Source organism: Sus scrofa, chromosome 1 (genome assembly GCF_000003025.6).
Source record: "Sus scrofa isolate TJ Tabasco breed Duroc chromosome 1, Sscrofa11.1, whole genome shotgun sequence".
Taxonomy (NCBI): Eukaryota; Metazoa; Chordata; class Mammalia; order Artiodactyla; family Suidae; genus Sus; species Sus scrofa.
The window spans coordinates 115484690-115510594 of record NC_010443.5 but is presented as its reverse complement, the minus strand read 5'-3'; the positions used below and the strand labels follow the sequence as shown (position 1 = coordinate 115510594).

The 25905-nt window shown below is 36.6% G+C and overlaps 1 protein-coding gene across 1 annotated transcript in view; it reads right to left on the bottom strand.

Annotated features, from left to right (window-relative positions):
• The window catches only part of MNS1 (meiosis specific nuclear structural 1), a 54441-nt gene that overhangs the window by 15750 nt on the left and 12786 nt on the right, over positions 1–25905 (bottom strand). The window contains 3 exon segments of the mRNA XM_013992959.2: positions 329–558; positions 3799–3901; positions 14452–14579. Of these exon segments, the coding sequence (XP_013848413.1) occupies positions 329–558; positions 3799–3901; positions 14452–14579 (461 nt within the window).

The window sequence follows — 25905 nt, the reverse complement described above, 5'->3', positions numbered from 1 at the left end:
CATCTCATTTCAGAAAGACAACCCATTTACAGAAGCCTCGCAGCACTTTACATTTTAGCTGTCTACCAGTGAAACAACAGAAAACAAGTCGTCTTGATATGGGCTTACTTAGAAAAACAGAAGTTTAGCCATTGTCACCTAAAGTTTTTATCATGAGACAATTAGGATGCTTACAAAGATAATTGAGTTGTTCTCAGTTTATGTGATAACATTTACTGAGGACTTACCATGTTATTAGGCACTATTTAGAGGATTTACTCTTTACTGCGAGCTTGAAATAAATCTAAAAGAAATGTTTAGTCATGTAAGAAATTTGGGGTAAACTTACAACTGATCTTCTTCATAGATTTTCCTAACAATTTCATCAATCATGAGTTTCTCTTTCAGCAATTGCTCATAAGCTTCCTGCTTTTTCTTTTCTTGTTCTTCAAGTTGCTTCTCTAAGTCAAGATTGTACTGTGCTTTTACTTTGTTTCGTTTGTCTTCTGTGGCATTCTCTTCCTTTATCAATCTCTCATGTTCTTCCATCATAGTTTTGGCTATTTCAGCATCACGTTTCTATTATTAAAACAAAATTCATCTTTCCATTTTCAAATCTGAGCACAGTATGACAGAATACTTTTAACAGATGGGATACTATAAAACCTGTTACATAAAATATTTTCACGTGTAGTTGTAAAAAACAAGGGTAAGTCACTATCGCCTGAAGGTTTGAATGATGAGTAAAACTCTAACAAGGCTTTTCTATTCCAAGTAGCTCTCTCTCAAGGCAATATATGATAAGGAAAATAACTCCACATTTGAAAAACGATATGTAAAATTAGAAAGACTTTACTAATAATTTATCTATATTAACCATCAAAACAGTAGTCATCTTTTTCTTCTATTTAGAAGCTGGTATAGGCAATTTTCACAAATTTTAGTTCCACTGGGTACTGGCTACTATTTAGAGTAAGGATGGTACTGTCTTTTTCATACAGTTCTGCTATTAAATAACTCTGAGCAACTCTTAAGTTTCTCCCAGCCTAAGCTTTCTTTCCTACCACTGGCCTTTGAAGTTTCCCCATTTTATTAAAGGCCCTTTATAATCATTTAAACTTAAAGGGTCAAATATGTCACTGTGCCTATTTTCCCAGGTTTTAATTCCTTCATTCAAGAACATTCTTTCTGAGGTAGACACAATCTTGCTTCTTGAATGGGTTAAAACTTACTTGTTTTGAGCATTTTAAAATCCTTTAATAAAATGGTTTAAAGGGGTACAATTTTAAAATTTACTCTTTACTGTTATGATCACACCCCAAATGCTAGAATGGTTAGCAGCATCAAACATAAAAGAAGAAACAGGTGAAAATATGAAAGCTAAAGGCCATTCCTGATCTAACTGATGCCTTTAACATAGACACTCTTAATATAACAACCTAAATTCTCTTTCCTTCTCTTTTTTTTTTTGTCTTTTGTCTTTTTTGTTGTTGTTGTTGTTGCTATTTCTTAGGCCGCTCCCGCGGCATATGGAGGTTCCCAGGCTAGGGGTTGAATCGGAGCTGTAGCCACCGGCCTATGCCAGAGCCACAGCAACACGGGATCCGAGCCGCGTCTGCAACCTACACCACAGCTCACGGCAACGCCGGATCATTAACCCACTGAGCAAGGGCAGGGACCGAACCCGCAACCTCATGGTTCCTAGTCGGATTCGTTAACCACTGCGCCACGACGGGAACTCCTCTTTCCTTCTCTTTTCTTGCACATGTTGTACTAGGCTCTAGAGAAAAAAGCAGGGAATGACAAAAACATGTATGTACACTTACAGCAATACCGTGTTCTCATTTCACAGATAAGAAAACTAAGGCTAAGAGAGATAGAGCCAAAATTAGCACCTAAATACTCTGACACCTAGTCAAGTCCTAAGAGTATTTGACTTTAATTTTTGTGGATTAACTTTATTTAGAAAATAACAGAAATTCTGGAATACTCATCGTGGCTCAGTAGAAACAAACCCAACTAGTATCCATGAGGATGCGGGTTCAATCCCTGGCCTCCCTCAGGGGGTTAAGGATAAGACGTTGCTGTGAGCTATGGTGTAGATTGCAGACATGGCTTGGATCCTGCATTGCTGTGGCTGTGGCTGGCAGCTACAGCTCCCATTCAGCCCCCTAGCCTGGGAACTTCCCTATGCCACAGGTGCAGCCCTAAAAGATTAAAAAAAAAAAAAAGAAGAAGAAAATAATGGATATCCTTTCAACAGCCAGATTAAAATGCTACAACTGCTTCGAATAACCTCAACTATCAGAATAATTAAAACTGCAATCTACTGGGCGAGTGGTACATTATGTTCTACTTTATTTCTGAAAGGGTAGAATAGAACTTTATGACTTATGAAATTCCTTTACCCTCTCCTACCATCTGCCACACCAAAGGCTATCACTGATAACAGCATTCTGTGTAACTCTAAAGACTTTCTCTGTTCTAACACACATGTACACATGTGTCACAACAGCCAGCATCTATTCTCATTTGGTGTCTGGTTTACACTGCACTGGTTAAGTATTTTGATACCACTCCACTACCTGTATGTGTGTGTCAACATGTGTGTGTGGATATGCAAAACACACTGTGTATGCAAGATGTTGCTATACACATACATATATGTACATTCTAAAAAATAAAAAAGGCCTGTAAAATGTATTATTCTCCAACTTGGTTTTCTTTGCCACTCGCTTTGTAACATGTACTATATCCTGGCCAACTTTAAAGGCCACAATACTTGCCTCTACCTCTCTCTCTTTAATAGCCATGTAACATTCTGAAAGGGATCTAGGAGAGAGGGAGCTCTATTACCCTATAAAATAATAGAGAAATGAGAGAAGTGAACTTAGAAGACTGTGTAATATTGCAATCAAATCTTCTCCATCTCTAGCCTTTCTGTATGACAATGAGAGTTCAAATGATAACATGACCTGCTTTTAAGTATTAATAAACCCCATTTTATATTATACTGTAAAACACTACTGATGTATCTGAAACTCCTTTGCCCAAGAGTAACTATTACCCTGAACTTGGCAGTAGGTCAGGAATAAGAAAAGAGGATAAATATAGAGGAAAACATGAGAAGAAAATATTGCTGTTTACAAAACAGAAAAAAGTTTCTTACCTAAAGTTATAGCTTTTTAAAACATTTAAAAAATAAAAAAATTTAATAACATTCTAAAATAGAATGATGATGCTAACAACTTGTGTTGGTTTGTCAAAGAATAATCAGACTATTAAGAATGCTGGGATGGAGTTCCCGTTGTGGCGCAGTGGTTAATGAATCCGACTAGGAACCATGAGGTTGAGGGTTCGATCCCTGCCCTTGCCCTGTGGGTTAAGGATCCGGCGTTGCTGTGAGCTGTGGTGTAGGTCGCAGACGCAGCTCGGATCCCGCGTTGCTGTGGCTCTGGCGTAGGCTGGCGGCTACAGCTCCGATTCGACCACTACCCTGGGAACCTCCATATGCCGTGGGAGCAGTCCAAGAAATGGCAAAAAGACAAAAAAAAAGAATGCTGGGAGTTACTGAATATCACTGTTCATTCCAAGCAACAACCTAATTCTTTGAGTTTGAAAGGCTCAAATATTAAGCTACGCAAGGTTCAATATCCATAATTTCCTACACCTTCACAATCTAAAAAGTATAAAAGTATTTGAGAAATCTAGCACTGTAAATTCTTTATATTATGCAACAATTTTCTAAATTTTGGTCTATTTTTGGTTTTCTAAATGAAGCTAAAAATATAGAAACATAACAACCAGAAACATGATTACCATTTGCTCATATTTAATGGCATCCTTTTCAGCAATCTGAGCTGCTCGCTCTTTATTCATGTAAGCTGCTTGTAATTTCTTCTCCAGTTCTCTGAGCTCAATGCTGTTTAAAAAAAAAAAAAAAAGACAGAAATTTAAAGGACCACATATCTCTACTATTTAAAATATATATATATATCTGCCATTTAAAAGAATTTTTCCTAAATGTGCAAAAGACATTTACATTTGAAAAATATTTTTTTGAATTCCCTTTCTCACTTCATGCCAAGAAAAATCAGGATGCATGTGAAATGAGACACTGCAATTAATTTTTCTAGACAAAACAATCCTTTTATTTTCAATAATTATCACTAAAAATTTTTTTGCCAGTGCCTGGCTCAGAATAGGTGCTCTATCAATATAAATTAAAATTTCTATCCAGTAACTAGTACTATTGGGTTAAAAGAATAACTTTGGGGGGGGCATTATACCTATGCAAGTTACTTACCTTTTGTACCTAGGTTTTCCTCTCTGTGAAAGGGGTAATTTGGGTAATTAAAGTAAGTTAATGTGTGTAACAGTAACCATTCTGTATATGGTAACTATTTTTTGATGATGATTAAGAGGGAGTAACATGGACAAGTTTGCTTCTCTTTTCTGGGCTTGTTTATTTATGTTAAAAAATGGGGATTGGCTTCAGATAATCTCTGAATTACTTTTGAATCTATCACTCTCCTAACCTTAGTGAAAACAATATGCCATATGAAAATTTTCATTTTAATGTGCCAGTCATAATTCTAAATATGATAGAATATGAGAATTCTGAGTTGGAAGGTCATATAAGTACATGTCAATTCTTACTGGAATAAAGAGGCACATAACTATCAACTCAATTTACAAGTACCCCTGCCTACAAAGAAAACAGTCATTAAGGGTAAGGGAAGAGAGATATCCCTGATTTTATAGTGTGGGTGCTTCTTGCCCTTACTGTAGGTGCAAATGTACAATAACATAAGATTGCCTTCTTTTGTAAAAATAGTATTATAAATGAGGATCAATTTTCTAGGTTATTCTACATGTTTTATCTACTAAGAGGATGAAATATTTACAAATTTACAAGGATTTTTGTTAGAGTTGGGTACTAATGCTTATGTACCAGCATACAAACGCAGTCAATTTATAATATCTCTACAAAAATATGTGCATCAAATTTCAAACAACCAATGTTAAAATAACCTTCATTTGAAGGACAAGAGCAATTGTTTCTATTGGATATATATATCTAGAAATGAAGCTTCTAAGTCATAGGGTAGATTGTGTTCAAATTTAGTAGATAATGCCAATTTGCCAAAGCTGTGTCAGATGTACACTCCCATAAACAGGGCCCAAGAGCTCCCATTACTCCACATCCTCAGTAAAACCTTAGTCTTGTCATCGATTTTAATCCTTCTTGTGGGTATGTAATTTATAACCGGGGTTTTAATTTACATTTCCCTATTATTAATGGAACTGAGATCTTTTCATATGTTTGAGACATTTATATATCTTCTGTAAAGTTCTTATTCAATTTTTAAATTTTTTTTCATTTTAATACTTACTGTTTATCTACTTGTTACAGAAAAGTTCTTTTTATATTCCAGATACTAGTCCCTTATTGATAATGTGCACTGCAAACACTTCCCTCCAGTCTGTGGTTACTCTCACAGCAGTTCTTCAGATGAAGAGGAAGGAGTATTCTTCCACCAATCTTTTCTTCATTGTCAGTGACTGTTGTGTCAAGTTTTAACAAATATTGCCCATACCACAGACATAAGGCTATCTTATGTCAGCCTTGCAAAGCTTCGCTATTTCACCATTAACTTTTAATTAGACCATAATCCTTCAGGAATTGATTTTTGTGTGTGGTGTGAGGGAGAAATCAATTTCATTTTCTTCCGTATGGATGTCTGATTGATTCAGTACCAATTTATAAAAATGTCTACTTCTTTTTTAATTGAAGTATAGTTGATTTGCAATATTGTGTTAGTTTCTGGTGTATAGCAAAGTGATTCAGTTATTACAAACATACATATTCTTTTTCATATTCTTTTCCATTATGGTTATTATAGGACATTGAATATAGCTGTGTGCTATACAGTAGGGACCCTGTTATCTGTTTTATATATGGTAGTTTTTATCTGCTAATCCCAAACTCCTAATTTATCACCTTTCCCCTTTGATACCCATATGTTCTCTATGTCTGTGAGTCTGTTTCCATTTTGTAAATAAGTTCATTTGTGTCATATTTTAGATTCCACATATAAGTGATATCATATAGTATTTGTCTTTCTCTGACTTCGCATAGTATGATAATCTCTATGTCCATCCATGTTGCTGCAAATGGCATTATTTCATTCATTTTATGGCTGAGTAATATTCATGTGTGTGTGTGTGCGCACGCGTGTGTGCGTGTATACCACAACTTCTTTATTCATTCATCTACTGATGGACATTTAAGTTGCTTCCATGTTTTAGCTATTATAAATAGCGTTGCTGGAGTTCCCTGGTGGCCTAGTGGTTAAGGATTCAGCCCTCCCACTTCTGTGGCTTGAGTTCAATCCCAGGCCTGGGAGCTTCCACATGCCACGGGCATGGCCAAAGAAATAAAATAAATACATAGTGCTGCTATGAACACTAGGGTGCAGGTATCTTTTTGAACTGGAGTTTTCTCCAGATATATGCCCAGGAGTGGTATTGTGGATCATACGGTAACTCTATTTTCAGTTTTTTGCGGAATCTCCATACTGTTTTCCATAGTAACTGTACCAAATTACATCCCCACCAACAGTGTAGGAGGGTTCCCTTTTCTCCACACCCTCACCAGCACTGGTTATTTGTACACTTTTTAATGATAGCCATTCTGGCAAGGTGAGGTCATACCTCACTGTATTTTTGATGTGCATTTCCGTAATTATTAGCAAAATTGAGCATCTTTTCATGTGCCCATTGGCCATCTGTTATGTCCTCTTTGGAGAAATGTCTATTTAGGTCTTCTGCTCATTTTTTGATTGGGTTGTTTGTTTTTCTGTTATTGAGTTGTGTATCAGCTGTTTGTATATTTTGGAAATTAAGCCCTTGTTGGCCACATCATTTACAAATATTTTCTCCCATTCTGTAGGCTGTTTTTTTTTGTTTTGTTTACTTTATGGTTTTCTTTGCTGTACAAAGGCTTATAAATTTAATTAGGTGCCATTTATTTTTGTTTTCATTTCTATTGCCTTGGGTGATTGACCTAAGAAAACATTTGTGTGGTTGATGTCAGAGAATGTTTTGCCTATATTCTCTTCTAGGTGTCATGTCTTATGTGTCTTTAAGTCACTTTTGAGTTTATATTTGTGCATGGTGTGAGGGTATGTTCTAACTTCACTGATTTACATGCAACTGTCCAGATTTCCCAACCCTGGTTGCTGAAGAGGCTGTCTTTATTGTATAGTCTTGCCTACCTTATTGAAGATTAATTGACTGTAGGTGTATGGGTTTATTTCTGGGCTCTCTATCCTGTTTCAATGATCTATATGTCTGTTTTGTACCAGTACCATATTGTTTTGATAACTGTAGCTTTATTATATTGTTTGAAGGAGGATTATACCTCCAGCTTTGTTCTTTTTCCTAAGGAATGCTTTGGAAATTCTGGGTTTTTATAGTTCCATAAAAATTTTAGGACTTTTCTAGGTCTGTGAAAAATGTCATGGGTAATTTGATAGGGATCACATTAAATTTGTAGATTTTGCTTTGGGTAGTATGGCCATTTTAACAGTATTAATTTTTCCAATCCAAGAGTATGGGATATATTTCTATTTCTTCGAAACATCTTCAATTTATTTTATCAATGTTTTATAGTCCTCAGCATATAAATCTTCCACCTCCCTGGTCAGGTTTATTCCTAAGTATAAACATGTCTATTTCTGAATGCTCTGCAGTGACTCTAAAATGTATATGGAAATGCAAAGTAGGAATGGCTAGGCTTTCTACAAACTGCTACATAAATAAGAGAAGTAACGAAATTTTACTAGGTTGGTCTCTGTTTCTAGTGTCATTTTTGCCTCTCTTTTCGAATAGAATGCATGGTTCTTGAGGAAAAGAATAATTTATTATATATTAATATGCCAAGGAGTACTGTTAGAAACTTCTTGGAGTCCCTTCAGGATATGAATACTTATAAAGACACAATATTTAAGAGAGCATGATTTTAACACAGGATGAACAAATGGATGAATGGAATAGGATAACAGCTCTTCTAAACTAGAAGTTTTAAGTCCTAATGCCCTCAGGCAGCTATTATATGCAATGAATTAACTTAGCTCTTCTGGACCTAAAATAATACCAGCTATATACTGTCTTTGAAAAAATTAACAGGAGTTACTGTTGTGGCTCAGTGGATAATGAATCCAACTAGGAACCATGAGGTTGAGGGTTCAATTCCTGGCCTTGCTCAGTGGGTTAAGGTTCTGGTGCTGCCATGAGCTGTGGTATAGGTCGCAGATGCAACTTGGATCCTGAGTTGCTGTGGCTCTGGCACAGGCCAGCAGCTACAGCTCCGATTAGACCTCTAGCCTGGGAATCTCCATATGCCACAGGTATGGCCCTAGAAAAGACAAAAAAAAAAAAAAAAAAAAAAAAAGAAAGAAAAGAAAAAATTAACAATTCACTCACTCAACTTACTGTGAGGCTTAGTTCTCTGATGGAATCCAGTTGAGGAAAGATGGGATATAAAATCCAAAAACAGATTCCATGTACATATGTACACTTAATTTATGACAAAACTGGCAAAAAAGAGCCAGTTTCCACTTCTACTAGTGCCAGTCAGTTTCGTAAATATGCTACTTAAAAATTTATCTAAATTTTCAAATTTGCATAAAATTGTTTTTAATACCCTGCTATGATCTACAGTGATGTCTCATTTGTACAATCTACAGTTATAGCCCATTATCCATTCCTAGAATAGGTTATTTGCGCATTCTCTTCTACACTTTAACATTCCTGACAGGGATTATCAATGTTATTGGCCTTTTTCAAGGCACAATTTTTGGCTTTGTTTATTCCTTTTTTTTTTTTTGGTCTTTTTAGGGCCGCACCTAGGGCATATGGAGGTTCCCAGGCTAGGGGTCCAACTGGAGCTGTAGCCACTGGCATACACCACAGCCTACACCACAATGTCAGATCCGAGGACCCTCTGTGACCTATACCACAGCTCACGGCAATGCTGGATCCTTAACCCACTGAGCGAGGCCAGGGATCAAACCCGCAACCTCATGGTTGCTAGTTGGATTCGTTTCTGCTGCGCCACCATGGGACTGGCTTTATTGATTCGAATTTGCTCATTTATGCTCTTACTTTACCTATATTATTTTTTAATCACTCCAGAGGGGAATTTTCTGTTTTCTAATAATTCTAGATGGAGTCTTCTTTTCTCAATAGTTATTTTTGATTATGGCTACCTTCAAAAAAGAGTTCAAGCTCTACCCTTTAAGTTTTGGGGAATTTTTCTATCCTAGAACTTTTTTTTATTGTGGTAAAACATATCCAATTAAACAACTGCCATTTTAACCATTTTTAAGTGTACAATTCAGTAGAGTTAATTACATTTATAGTACTAGGCAACTATCAACACTATTTCAAAAAAATTCTTCTCAAAAAGAAATGCTTTAACTATTTAAGCACTAACTCCCCATTCTTCCCTACCCCCCCCCACTTTACTTTTTGTCCCTATAAATCTGTTTCTAGATATTTCAAGTAAGTGGAATTACACAGTATTTGTCCTTTTGTTTCTGGCTTACTTCACTCAGAGTAACACTTTTCAAGGTTCAGCCATACTGCAGCATGTATTAGAGCTTCATTGCCTTTTCTAGCTGAATAATATATAGACACGATAATTTGTGAATAAGATCTGCTCTTCTCCCTCCACAACCAGTGTCTGTCACTCACAATATGGGCTGCCGCCTTCAAGACTGCCTCAGAGCTGGGAGGGGATGGGGCTAGGACAAGTAAAAACAACATGAATTTTTGCTACCATTTCTAAATTGCCTTTTTCTTGTTTTGGCATTTGCTTGCTTGCTATAAAACTTTGATGTTGAGAGTTGGTTCTGACAGTTTCCTTATTTGAATGGGAAGGCTGGAATTTGGAGCTGCCTACTACATCATTTTCCTGATGTCACTACAATCTTACAACTTTTACTCTGTGGCATTTTCATTATCATTCCGTTAAAATGCTATCTAATTTCAATTTGATTACTTCTTTGGCCTACACTCATTTAGAAGTACATTTTAAACTATCTAAACATACAAAAATTGCCTAGTTTTTTTTTTTTGTGGTTGTTATTACTGGGTATCTAGTTTAACCCCGCTGTGGTCAGCAAACATACTATATATGAATTAAAGGCTTTGAAAAATCTGGTGACTTGTTCTGGCACAAATGATCTATTTTCATAAGTGGTTCAAATATGTTTCTTCTAACCACTAATATTGTTGGGTTTAATTTTACAACCTTAGTATTTTCTTTCTCTTCGTGCTACCTGTTCAGTGTTTTCTCTTCTCTTCTTTTTGTTTCTGTGCCTGGAGTCCCCAAGACCACCATCCCCACTCTGGGGTTTGAATACTCACTCAGAGGACTCATAGGACTTAGCACAGTCATACTCATGGATATGATTTATCACGTGAAATACAGAGCAAAACTGGCAAGGAAAAAAAGCATGTGGGCAAAGTCTGGAAAATCAGCTGCAAATTTCCAAAAGTCCTTTTCCAGTGGAGTCACACAGGACGTACTTAATTCCCCTAGCAATGAGTTGTGACATGTGAGAACTGTCTGCCAGGAAAGCTTGCTAGAGACTTTGGGCCCCAGGTTTTCATTAGGGGCTGCTCATGTTTGCATCCTCTGCATACCAAATACCAAAATTCCAGACTAACAGAAGGAACAGGAGATCAGTAGAAACCACACTGTTTTTCCAAATAATTTCTACACTCTTCTCACGGAATGGTGTGAACTTGCTTGAATCCAAGTTTCCAGATGCCAGCCAAGGACCAAACCTGGAAAGCAGGTTTTTGAGACTAAGGATATTAGTCTCAAGTATGCTCTTTTCTGCACAGCCTCATCACTCCTTATTATCACATTTTCCTCTCTATTAATGTGTTGTTTATTCTTTCCCAAATTTTCATTACAGAGATTACATGGTTTTTTCAAGTCTAATAAAATGTGTCCATTATTTTTAACTGAATAAAAGATTCTTGACCACTTTAACTCCACTTTGGTTATAGTTCATTACATTTTTAATTCTTTATATATTTTAAATCCCAAAGATATTATAATAAGTGATTTACACATTCACATTTCACCTAGATTTACTACACATTTGCCTCCCTGAAGTTCTGAAATTAATGTTGAAATCATATTATTCTTCTACCTGAAGAACAACTGCTAGTATTTCCTTTAATGCAGGGTTAACAGTGATCGATTCTTTCTTTGTTTTTGCTTGTCTGGAAATGCTACTTTTTAATCCATCTCCTGTACTTTATTTTAATAATTAACATCTTGATTATCAGTCTGGAAATCATACTGGCATCAGCAAGGAACTGGTTGTACATTTAATAAGACTATCTCTGTCTCTTCTTTGAGCTAGTTTTTGCTGAACTTCAATACAAGTTATAAATAAGGTAATTATTTTTGCTTTCATAAAGCTATGTATAAACAGGTCATAAATATATAGTTGCTCATTATTTAATAATTATAAATTGGATTAGTCACAATTATATAATTAATTGTAATAACTGTAAATGTAATTGTACAATTACAATTATAATTGTATTACAATAGGATTTCTAAAACTTGACAGTTTCTCAACTCTTTAAAAGCTGTCATAAAATTAAATTGTCTTTTAAATATTTTTTTGGATAAAAAAATTGTGTTCAAATAAAAGTCTCATGACTTCTGAACTTGAACAGTTACTTTGAAAATAAATTTCAATGATTTTTAAAAATTTACCCTGAGTTTTAAAAATTAAGTTTAGAGCAAATCGTCATGTAGGTTATTTTTAATACTTCAGATACATTTTAGGCACCACAACAAACATTTCCTTGAATCTAGACCTGCAAATTTTCATATGAATATACTGATCACAAAAATGGTCCATCCCTGCATGTCAGTCAAAATTTTACCATAGCTTATGCACAAAATAAAAAACTCGTAGCAGTTTAAACACCACTGAGAGGAAACACTCTAGTTGAAAGACAACTCAATGAATGACTTTTGCCTTATGCTTGAAGAAAATTTCCACAATGTATGCAGTTCTAAATGGGCTATTATTTTCTTTCTGCCCTTTAAATCTGCTGTCTTCTAGCTTCTAATGTTACCGCTCAAATTTCAGTCATACTTCTTACTATTGCTGCTTTGAAGGTGAGAGTCTTTTTTGTGTGGCTACTTTTGTGATTTTTATGATTTTCTCTACAGTTAGATTTCAAAAGTTTGGGCTTAGCACAGATGTATTTTTAATTATTTACTGTCTTAACCTGTGGCTTTAGGTCTTTTATCATTTTTAGAAATGCTCAGCCTCTCTTTGAATACGGGTTCTGCATTATCCTCTTTCATTTCTACTACCAGAATTAAAATTATTTATCTGGTAGAAATTTCCAGCACAGTGCTTAGCTCTTTAAGATCTCTTCTGTATTCTTCTCTCATTCTGTCTCTCTTTGCTTATTCTGGATATTTTCTACTAACCTGCTCACACATTATCTCTTCATCTAATAAACTCTAATTAAATTCTGGATTATTCAAATAAAACATACACTAAAGTACACAACTTTTAAGCATACAGTGTGGAAAATGATCTTGAACACCTTGCTATATGCTTACTGGCCAAGCTCTGCTTCACTTTAACTCTCAGCTAAACTTCTGCAATCTGCAGAAACTTCTAGGAGAGATGCAACTACAAATGCCAGGCTCACCATGAGTTTCCTTCCTTCCTCTCTCATATCTTTTTTGTTTTTGTTTTTTGTTGTTGTTGTTTTTGTTTGTTTGTTTGTTTGCCCTTTTTTTTTTTTTTTTTTGCTTTTTAGGGCTGCACTCACGGCATATGGAGGTTACCAGGCTGGGACCCAATCGGAGCTACAGCTGCTGGCCCACACCACAGCCACAGCAACATCAGATCTGAGCCACATCCTCGACCTATACCACAGCTCACAGCATCGCTGGATCCTTAACCTACTGAGTGAGGCCAGGGATCGAACCAGTGAGGCCAGAGATCGAACCAGCAACCTCATGGTTCCTAGTCAGATTCGTTTCTGCTGCACCACAATGGGAACTCTTTGTATCTTATTTTTATACCTTCTCTGGATAGCCTGCTCTGGGAGAGAGCATTTACCTTAATTACATAGCTGCATTTGCTAGACAGCTCCTATATTTAATTCTTTTACCAGTGATAGACAGACATGATGAAATATTTATTTCATCTTCAGATAATATAAAAACATGATAGTTAACAATGACTGGAGAATTAAGATCCAAAAGGATAGTTTGAGCCTAGAATAATACAAAGACATTAGCAGTAATTTTAAATCTTTTTTAAAAAAGAATTAGTAATCCCTTAGAGAATTTGATAAAAGATGTGGACACAGAAAAGTACACCTAGGTACATTTGCCTTAATGTATATAATGTATATCAAAACCTCTGAAGCTCATTCATGGAACATATAATAGTCTATAGAAAACTTGCTCAGTTAAGATAAAAGTTAACACTATCAAAGTAAATTCCCTATATGTTCAACTATATAAATAGAGAATGGGTATGTAGTTAGCCTGAGTTTTAATCAACAGTATGATAGGCTGCCACTGAAAAGTAATTTGATCTTAAGCAACATTAAGAAACTTATTCTAGGACAATGTGGTTCGTAGTCTCACTGTTAGTACTAAACAGTACTCTAGAGTATTAGACATAATTGTGGAGGCAAAAATATTTTGTTAAAGAACACCAAAAATCTAAATTATATTCTACAGAAGAGAACTAGGATGGTGAAGAATTTTGAAACCATGTTATCTAAGGAACAAATGAAGGAATGAGGGATATTTAACTTAAAAGAAGGAAACGTTTAGTGGATTCATAAGTACAAAAGGATGGTCTAAAGAACTAAATTTATTTCTTTTTCAATCAGAAGAACTAAGATAAATGCCTGGGAATTACAGAGAAATTAATTTTGAAATAATAATGCCCTTAAATAGGGCTGAATGATAAAGAAAGTTCCTATCACAGTCACAGGAGATGCTGAACCACAGCTGAGCAGCCACTTTCCAGAAATAAGGCAGGAGATTTATGTAGGAGCATAAAATTAAATTAGGTATCAACTAAGATTTCTCTCAAGAATAGGATTCATGAGTATTTTTTATGAAGTCATTTCAAAATTTATTTTTCAAGAAAACAGAAGAGTGAAATGATATTGATTTTACCCCTAAATATTACCACTTTATTTCTATGGATACCTCTTCTCTCAAATGAACATATATATAGGATTTAAAGCACTAAGTATTTCTAGGTAAAATATTAATGAAATACAATGACACAAAGAAAGAAATTTCACTCTTTGGTGCTAAGCATTACACAAAAGTTTCAGGATAAAGACTAAATAAAAAGAAACTTCTGGTAGCCAAGATACCTGTTTTCTCTTACTTGTTGCCTCATCTTTTCATCCTTTAGACTTTCATGTTTTAGTTTTGCCAATTCCAAAGCCAATTTTTCTTCTTGTTCAAGCTGGCATTCCCTCAATCTCCTGTTTTCTTCTGCCTAAATAAAAAAAATAAATAAATAACTTTAGTCAACTGTCCTCCAGAATCAGTTACTTTTTTCACCAACAATGAATTTGTTTTATAACAGAAAACTTCAAATGCCTTCACAGCAGTCGACCATTCATATTTTAAAGTACAAAGTATTATTTCAATAAATACTTCTTCCAAGCATTTTATCATGGAAAATTTCAAACATCGCCTACAGTAAGAAGATTACAACACCCCCTCAGGTGGTAGCCATCACTCACCTTAAACAACTATCAATATTTTGCCAATCTTTACTCTTCCACTCCACTCACATTTTTTGTTCTTTTTTTTGCTAGAGTATTTTAAAACAAATCCTAGATATATCATTACCATGTAAATAGTTCAATATTGATCTCTACCTGACAAGAATTTTCTTCTTATATAACCATATCATTAACAAATTTAAAGAAGTTAATAATAAATCCTCAGTAAGGTCTAATACCTTGTCCCTATTCAAGCTTTCTCAATTGTCTCAAAGATCCTTTTTTTTTTTTTTTTTTTTTTTTTGGTTTGTTCAAATCAGAATCAAAAGTCTAACTATTGTATCTAGTTATTATTTCTCTTACGTTTTTAATTTTTTTTTTCCATTTCTTGGGCGGCTCCCGCGGCATATGGAGGTTCCCAGGCTAGGGGTCGAATCGGAGCTGTAGCCGCCAGCCTACACCACAGCCACAGCAACGCAGGATCCGAGCTGCATCTGCAACCTACACCACAGCTCACGGCAACGCCGAATCCTGAACCCAATGAGCAAGGCCAGGGATCAAACCTGCAACCTCATGGTTCCTAGCTGGATTCGTTAACCACTGAGCCACGACGGGAACTCCAGTTTTTAATATTTTTTAAGTCTCCTCACACATACAGTTTTTCCTCCCAAGGCACTGATTTGTTGTAGAAATTAGGACGTATGTCCCACAGAATGTCCTATATTCTAAATTTGACTGATTGCTTCCCCAGGATAATCTTCTTGTCTTTAGTATTTCTTGTAAAATGGTAGAATGATCTAGAGACTTGATTAAATTCTATATAGGAAAGAATAAGCACATGAAAAAAATGTTCAACATTATTATCCATCAGGAAATTTAAGTTAAAACCACAATGATACATCATAACATACCTATTGGAATGGCTCAAATAAAAAAAACAAACACTGGTGAGAAGCTACATTAACCACACATTGCTGGGTGGGAATGTAAAATGGTACAGCCACTCTGGTAGTTTGGTATAAAGCTAACACAATTACCATACAACTCAAAGATGAAAACTTATGCTTATTAAAAAACCTGTACCCAAATGATTTATTCGGAATAGCCAATTGGAAATACACAGACATCCTTCAAGAGGTGAATGGTCAAACAACTGTGGCATATCCATACTATGGAACATTGCTCAGCAACAAAAATAGTGAGTTATTGTTTTATACAAGCAAAAATCTGGATGAATCCCTAGGAATTCTTCTGGGTGAAAAAATCCATTCCTAAAAGGTTACATACTATTTGATCCTATTCTTGGAACACATTCTATTTTAAAATCGAAATATCACTCATATAGCATAAAATTCACCTTTTTTAATTCACAATTCAGTGGTTTTTTAGTATATTCACAATGTTGTGCAACCATCACCACTATCTAGTTTCAGAATTTTTTAAAACAAACTATTTTTTTAAGCAGTACTGGCTTAGCAGAAAAAATGAGGACAAGAGTTCCCAAATACCCTCTGCCCACACACATGCACAGTCTCCTTCCCTACCAACATCCCACACCAGAGGGTACATTTGTTGCAATCAATAAACTTACACTGACATACCATTATCACCCAAAATCCATAGTTTACAGTTTATTCTTGGTGTTATATATTCTATGTGTTTGAACAAATATATAATAACATGTATCCACTGTTACAGTATCATACAGAATAGTTTCATGCCCTAAAAATCCTCTGTGCTCTGCTTATTCATCACACCCTCCCTCAAATCCCTGGCAACCACAGATCTTTTTATTATCCACATGGTTTTGCTTCTTCCAGAATGTCATATAGCTGGAATCATACAGTATGGAGCCTTTTTCAGATTGACTTCTTTCACTTAGTAATACATTTAAGGTTCTTTCATGTCTTTTCATGGCTCAGTAGCTCATTTCTTTTATCAATGAATAACACTCTATTGTCTGGATTATTTATCTAAAGGACATCTTAGTTGCTTACAGCTTTTAAAGTTGCTATAAACATTGACACGCAGGTTTTTGTATAGATGCAAGTTTTCAACATTACAGAACATTTTTATCATCCCCAGAAAAACCCCATACCAGCTAGTAGTCAGTCATTACTCCCTTTACCCAACTACTCAACTACTCATCTACTTTATATCTGTATGAATTTTCATATTCTATATATTTCATTTAAATGAAATCAAAAAAAATATATCTTTTCATGTTTGGCTTTTTTCACTGATTATAATGTTTTCAAGGTTCATCCATGTTGCAGCACATATTAGTAATTCATTCTTTTTATGATTGTATAATATCCTACTGTGTGTAAATATAAAACATTTTGTTTATCCATTCACTGGCTGTTTATACACTTAGGTTGTTTCCACTTACTTGGGTATCATGAAAAATGTTTCGATGAACATTCGCATACACACTTTTGTGTGGACATGATTTCAATTATCTTGGTCACAGGTTTATGAGTAGAATTGCTGGGTAATATAGTAACTATGTTTAACCTTATGAGGAACTACCAAACTGTTTTCCATAGCCACTACACCATTTACATTGTCATCAGCAATGTACAGGGTTCCAATACCTATTTCCCCTTTTTAAAAAATTGTAGCAGTTCTTATGGGTCTCAAAGTGGTATCTCATTGTTATCTTGATTTGCATTTCCCTAATAGCTGATGATGTTGAGCATCTTTTTGTGTGTGTGCTTTTTGCTCATCTGTATATCTTATTTAGAGAAATGGTTATGGAAATCCTTTGCCCATTAAAAAAGTTTTTTGTGGAGTTCCCGTCGTGGCGCAGTGGTTAACAAATCTGACTAGGAACCATGAGGTTGCAGGTTCGATCCCTGCCCTTGCTCAAAGGGTTAAAGATCCGGCCTTGCTGTGAGCTGTGGTGTAGGTCGCAGACGCGGCCCGGATCCTGCGTTGCTGTGGCTCTGGCATAGGCTGGCAGCTACAGCTCCGATTTGACCCCTAGCCTGGGAACCTCCAAATGCCGCGGGAGCGGCCCAAGAAATGGCAAAAAGACAAAAAAAAAAAAAGGACTATAAAAAAGTTTTTTGTTTTTTATTGTTGAGTTGTATCAGTAATTCTTTTTTTAATTTTTATTTCTAATTGTTATTTCCCCAATATAATTTTTTCCTACTGTACAGCATGATGACCCAGTTACATAAACATGTACACATTCTATTTCCTCACATTATCATCCTCCATCATAAGTGACTAGACATAGCTCCCCGTGCTACACAGCAGGATCTCATTGCTAATCCATTCCAAAGGCAATAGTTTGCATCTATTAAACTCAAGTTCCCCACCCACCTCACTCCCGCCCCCTTCCCCTTGGCAACCACTAGTCTATTCTCCAAGTCCATGACTTTCTTTTCTGTGGAAAGGTTCATTTGTGCCGTATATGGGATTCCAGATATAAGTGGTATCATCTGGTTTTGTCTTTCTCTTTCTTTTTTTTTTTGTCTTTTTTGTCTTTGTTGTTGTTGTTATTGTTGCTATTTCTTGGGCCGCTCCCGCAGTATATGGAGGTTCCCAGGCTGGGGGTTGAATCGGAGCTGTAGCCACCGGCCTACGCCAGAGCCACAGCAACGCGGGATCCGAGCCACGTCTGCAACCTACACCACAGCTCACGGCAACGCCGGATCGTTAACCCACTGAGCAAGGGCAGGGATCGAACCTGCAACCTCATGGTTCCTAGTCGGATTCGTTAACCACTACGCCATGACAGGAACTCCTGTCTTTCTCTTTCTGTCTTACTTCACTCAGTATGAAAGTCTCTAGTTTCATCCATGTTGCTGCAAATGGCATCATTTTGTTCTTTTTATGGCTGAGTAGTATTCCATTGTGTATATATACTACATCTTCCTAATCCAATCATCTGTCAGTGGACATTTAGGTTGTTTCCATGTCTTGGCTATTATAAATAGTGCTGCAGTGAACATGCAGGTTCATGTATCTTTTTCAAGGAAAGTTTTGTCCGGATATATGCCCAAGAGTGAGATTGTTGGGTCGTATGGTACTTCTATGTATAGATTTCTAAGGTACCTCCGTAGTGTTCTCCATAGTGGTTGTACCAGCTTACATTCCCACCAAGAGTGCAAGAGGGTTCCCTTTTCTCCACACTCCCTCCAGCATTTGTTATTTGTGGACCTATGAACGATGGCCATTCTGACTGGTGTGAGGTGGTATCTTGTGGAAGTTTTGATTTGCATTTCTCTAATAATTAGGGATGTTGAGCATTTTTTCATGTGCTTGTTGACCATCTGTACCTCTTCCTTGAAAAAATGTCTATTCAGGTCTTTCACCCATTTTTCTCATGGGTAGTTGGCTTTTTTGCTATTGAGTTGTGTATGTTGTTTGTATATTGTAGAGATTAAGCCCTTGACAGACACATCATTTGAAATGATTTTCTCCCATTCTGTAAGTTGTCTTTTTGTTTTCTTTTTGGTTTCCTCTGATGTGCAAAAGCTTGTCAGTTTGATTAGTTCCCACTGGTTTATTTCTGCTCTTATTTCTGTTGCTTTGGGAGACTGACATAGAAAACATTTGTAAGGTTGATGTCAGAGAATGTTTTGCCTGTGTTCTCTTCTAGGAGTGTGTTGGTGTCTTGTCTTACACTTAAGTCTTTACGCCATTTTGAGTTTATTTTTGTGCATGGTGTGAGAGTGTGTTCCAGTTTATTGATGTACATGCGGCAGTCCAGGTTTCCCAGCAATACTTGCTAAAAGGCTGTCTTTTTCCTATTTTATATTCTTGCCTTCTTTGTCAAAGACTAATTGACCATAGGTGTCTGGGTTTATTTCTGTGTTCTCTCTTCTGTTCCACTGGTCGGTCTCTCTGTTTTGATACCAGTACCACACTGTCTTGATTACTGTGGCTTTGTAATATTGCCTGAAGTCTGGAAGAGTTATGCCTCCTGATTGGTTTTTGTTCCTCAGGGTTGCTTTGGCAATTCTGGGTCTTTTGTGGTTCCATATAAATTTTTGGATTGTTTGTTCTAGTTCTGTGAAAAATGTCATGGGTAATTTGATAGGGATTGCATTGAATCTGGAGATTGCTTTGGGTAGTATGGCCATTTTTACAATGTTAATTTTTCTAACCCAGGAGCATGGAATATCTTTCCACTTCTTTACATCTTCTTTAATTTCCTTGATTAATGTTTTATAGTTCTCAGCATATAAGTCCTTTACCTTCTTGGTTAGGTGTATTCCCAGGTATTTGATTTTTTGGGGGCGCAATTTTAAAAGGTACTGTATTTTTGTATTCCTTTGCTAATATTCATTGTTAATCTACAGAAATGTGACTGATTTCTGAATGTTAATTTTATATCCTGTTACTGTGCTGTATTTGTTGACTAGTTCAAGTAGTTTTGGGGTTGAGTCCTTGGGGTTTTCTATATATAGTATCATGTCACCTGCATACAGTGACAGTTTTACCTCTTCTCTTCCTATTTGGATGCCTTTTATTTCTTTTGTCTGTCTGATTACTGTGGCTAGGACTTCCAATACTATGTTGAATAATAGTGATGAGAGTGGGCATCCTCGTCTTGTTCCAGATTTTAGTGGGAAGGCTTTCAGCTTTCAGCTTTTCTCCATTGAGTATTATAGCTGCTGTGGGACATTCTTTAAGTAACAAAATAACAGAAATGGAGATGATATTAGTGGTTGCCAGAGTCAGGGATGAAGTAGGGGTAGACAAGAAAGAGGTGAGTATGCTTAAACAAAGACAAAATGTAAGAGCCTTATGAACATGGAACTCTTATGGATCTTGGCTCTAGTGTTATATACAAAAGGCTACACAGGTTATAAAATGTATAGAACTAAACACACACATGCAAGTAAAACTGGGGAAATCAGAACAAGACTGGTGGATTGTATCATTGTTGATATCTTGTGTGTAATATTATACTATACTTTTACATGCTGTGCCACTGGGAGAAACTGCGTACAGCATATATACAATTACTCTGTCTTTTTTCTTACGAGTACCTACAAATATACAATTACCAATAAAATTTCAATTGACAAAAACCAACAGTAAGTACTGGTGAGGACACAAAGCAAATAGAATTCTTAAACATTACTTGTGGAAATACAAAATAGTACAATTACTTTGGAAAACGATTTGGCAATTTCTTATAATGAAACAGACATTTACCATGTGACTCAACCATCCTACTCTCAGATATCTATTCAAGAGAAATGAAAACTTACGGTCATACAAAAATAAGTATGCATTTTATTCATATTTGCCAAAAACTAGAAACAACTCAAATTTCCTTCAACTTGTGAACTGACAAACTATGGTACATCCATAATGGAATACTACTATACAATTTGTCCAGTAAGAGAAATAATTCATGCAACAACATGAAATCTTAAATTTGTTTTGCTAAGTGAAAGAAGTCTGATGCAAAAGGTGACATACTGTATAATTTGATGTATGTAATACTATGGAAAAAGTGAACCTACTGGCACAAAAAATAAATCAATGGCTTCCAGGAGTCAGGAGGGGTGAGTAGTTCACTACGGAGGGGCAGCATGAGAAGACTTGTGATGTGATGAAACTGGTTTGTATGCAGAGATCAATGTAACAGGATAGAGAGCCCAGAAATAAACCCACACTCCTGTGGTCAATTAATCTATGACAAAGGAGGCAAGAATATACAATAGAGGAGAGAGTCTCTTCAAAAAGTGGTGCTGGGAAAACTGGACAATGACATGTAAAGGAATGAAATTAGAACAATCTCTAACATCATATACAAAAATAAACTCAAAATAAATTAAAGACCTAAATGTAAGACCAGATACTATAAAAATCTTAAGACAAAAACACAGAAGAACACTCTTTGACATAAATCACAGCAATCATTTTGGATCCACCTCCTAGAATAATAGAAACAAAAATGTACAAATGGGACCTAAGTAAACTTAAAAGCTTTTGTGCAGCAAAGGAAATTACTGAAAAAAAATGAAAAGACAGCATACTAGAAAGATCAAGATGGTGGAAGAGTAAGATGCTCACCTTCTCCCACAAACACATCAAGAAAACATATCTCCATGTATAACAATTCACACAGAACATCTACTGAATGCTGACAGAAGAATTTAAATCTCCAAAAGGGCAAGAAACCCTCCACATAACTGGGTAGAACAAAAGAAAAAAAGAGGGAAAGAGAGAGAGAAAAAAAAGGAATCAGGACAGGACTAACATTCCAGAGAGGAAGCTGTGAAAGATAAAAGAAAGCCACATCCTGGGAAACCTAACAGGGATATCAGCCAAGAGAGAGGGACCTCAAAGTCACCAAGAAAAGCACAGCAGCTAGACCTAGGAGGCAAAGCAGAGTGAGAGCCACACAGACCGTCTGCACCACTGCCCCAGACATCACACCCTGAGATGCTTGGGCAGAGGCTGAGCACTGAGACTCAGGCTCTGGAGGTTAGTTCTAGGGAGAGGACTAAGATTGGCTGTGTGGAAACAGCCTGAGGGTCTAAGAAGCAGTGTGTCATGGGCTGGGGAGCAGAACACCACAGCTGAGGGAACCTGGGAGGAGGTATGGGCCTACAGGAGAAGCAAGGTACCATTGCTGGGGAGAGTGAGAGAAGGAGAGGCAGACCACCACAGGAATCTCCCTGCCAATAGGCAGGCTCTCAGAGGGCAGGGTGCCTCTGGCACAGGCTACAGATGGCAAAAGGCCACTTACTTGGGCTTACAGGAGACTGAGTGCTTCTTGTGTGGGCTATGGGTAGCCAGGCACCTCTTGTGTGGGCTAAGGGCAGCAGGGGGCCAAGCACAACATGGTGCCTCCTGTGTGATCTACAGGTGGCAGGGACAAACCACAGCAGTCATCTCAGAAACCAGAGGGAGATGTGGCCTGCCACCACTAGGGATCTGAGAATAGGCTCAACCTGCTGCCCCAGTCACCTCAGAGGTCGACAAAAAGAGAGCACTGCAATCGAGCACCACCCATTGACTCTCTCTGCTCTGGGAACCCATCCACCCTGCTGCTGCCACTGCCAAATGCTCCAGGCAGCACCCAAACATGCGTGATCACTGTCACTTCCCAGGACCCTGCAACTAGGAGCAGCCTCTGCAGCACCTCCTGAATGGGCTGGGCAGGAAAGGGTAATTCTTGCATGGTCTACAAGCGGCAGGGGCAAACCACTGCAGTTATCTCTGATTCCAGAGGTGGGCATGGCATGCCATTACTAGGGGTCTGTAAACAGGCACCACTTATGGCTGCAATCACCTCAGAGGACACCACAGAGGAGGGCATTGTGACCAAATACTACCTGTTGTTGCTCTCACTCCCCTGGGAACTCACACACCCTGTTGACGCCACAGCCAAATGCACTGGGCACCACCTAAATCTGTCTGAGGCTCAGTACCACTCCCAGGGCCATGCAACTAGGAATAGCCTGCACCATCTTCCTGCAGGTCCTTGCTATTGTCAAGAGCCCAGAAACCAAGCACTGACTACTAGCCGTACCCATTGCTTCCTTCTCTGTGGAAACATACTTGACACCCTGGGGATAACAGCCTGCTCACATGGGAGAGCAAAAATCCAAACTCCCACTCCAAAAATAAATAGCAACATCCCACAAAATACAAAGGGGCACATTTGCATAGAAATAGCCCTCCAATACTGCAGTTTGGTTTCCCTCAACTCACACGAAAAGAAAAATATAAGCAAAATGAAGAAGCTCAGGAACCATTCCTAGTTAAAAGAACAGAAGAATTCACATGAAGGAGCAAACAATGAAACAGACCTCCGCAGTCTAATAGATGTTGAGTTCAAAAGGGAGACAGTGAAAATACTGAAAGAATTAAGGGTGAATACGAAGGAATTAAGAGAAGATATAAACAGTAATGCAGATTACTTTAGAAAGGAACTAGAAAAAATGAGGAACCAAAAAATATTAATAAATTCATTTGCAGAGACTCAAACTGAGCTAAAGGCACTAAACAGCAGAATGAATAATGCAGAGGAACAAATTAATGACTTGGAAGACAGAATAATGGAAATCACCCAATCAGGACAGCAGACAGAAAACCAAAAGAAAAAACATGAAAGCAATATAAGAGATCTATGGGATAATATAAAGTGGGTGAATCTTTGTATAACAGGAATTCCAGAAGGAGAAGAAAACGAAAAGGGGATTTAAAATATGTTTGAAGAAATTATGTCTGAAAACTTTCCAAATCTAAAGAAAACCAATATCAAGATAATGGTAGCAGAGAGGGCCCCAAACAAGTTGAACCCAAACAGGCCCACACCAAGACATACTATAATAAAAATGGCAAAAGTTAAAGAGAGGATTCTAAAGGCAGCAAGAGAAACACAAAGTGTTAATTATAAGGGAACCCCCATAAAGCTATCAGCTGATTTCTCTACAGGAACACTACAGGGCAGAAGAGAGTGGTAAGATATATTCAAAGTTCTAAAAAGGAAAAAACTGCAGCCTAGAATACTCTACCCAGCAAGGATACCATTTAAAACAGAAGGAGAAATAAAGAATTTCTCCAACAAACAAAAGCTAAAAGAGTAGAGCAATACTGAACTGACTCTAAAAGAAATACTGAAAGGGCTTCTCTAAATAAAAAAGAAGTAAGAAGAAATAAGATGGAGGAAATCACAATTGGAAAGCACTTAAATAAGCCAGGATACAGATATAAAAGAAAAATAAAACAAAAAACAAAAACCTACTATAAAAGCTACAGTAAACACAAGGAACAGCAAAAGGACAAACATGAAGATTTAAAAAAAAAAAAAAGCACTTCAAAATCATAGAATGTGGGGAGGTAAGAAAATCTCTTACTCTTTTCAAAATAATGTGTTTGAGCCTATATGACTCTCAGGCTAAATAAAGCAAGCAGATTCAGGAAGGGATTAACTTACTTGAAAGACAGGGCAACCACAAATCAAAACCAAACATTACATTCACAAAAACTAAAAAGAAAAGTACACAAGCATAAAATAAATGGAAATCATCTAACCAAAAATAAAATAAAATAAAATAAAGGAACAAAGGAGAAACATAGAATCAACTAGAAAACAAGGTTCAAAATGATAACAAATACATATTTATCGATCATTACCTTAAATGTCAATGGACTGAATGCTCCAATCAAAATACACAGAGTGGCAGACTGGATAAAAAAGCAAGAGCTTAAAATATGCTGTCTATAAGAAACTCACCTTAGGGCAAAGGACACATGTAGATTCAAAGTGAGGGCATGGGAAAAGATACTTCATGCCAATGGACACAACAGGAAAGCAGGAGGTGCAAAACTCACATCAGACAAAATAGACTATAAAATGAAGGCCATAAAGAAAGACAAAGAAGGGCACTATTTAATGATAAAAGGACCTATTCAAGAAGAGGATACTACAATTGTCAATATATATGCGCCTAATATAGGATACCCAGATATATACGACAAATACTAACAGATATAAAAGGAGAAATTGACGGGAATACAGTAAACGCAGGAGACTTTACCACCCCACTCATGTCAATGGACAGATTCTCTACACAGAAAATCAATCAGGCAACAGAGAGCCTAAATGACACAATAGAAAAGTTAGACTTAATTGACATTTTCAGGATATAACATCCAAAAAAAATTGGAATATACATTCTTTTCAAGTGCACATGGAACATTCTCAAGAATTGACCCCATGCTGGGGCACAAAACTAACCTCAAACAAATTTAAGAGTATAGAAATTATTTCAAGTATCTTCTCTGACCACAATGGCATAAAACTAGAAATCAACCACAGGAAAAGAAATGAGAAAAAGCTGACTATATGGAAACTAAACAACATGCTACTAAAAAAACCAATGGGCCACTGAGGAAATAAAAAAGGAAATTAAAAAATACCTCAAGAAAAATGATAATGAATACAGAACCACTCAAAATCTATGGGATGCTGCAAAAGCAGTGCTTAGAGGGAAACTCATAGCAATACAGGCCTTCCTCAAAAAAAAAAAAAGAAAAGAAAAATCTCAAATTGACAACTTAACCCACCTCCTAAATGAATTAGGAAAAGAAGAACAAACAAAACCTGAA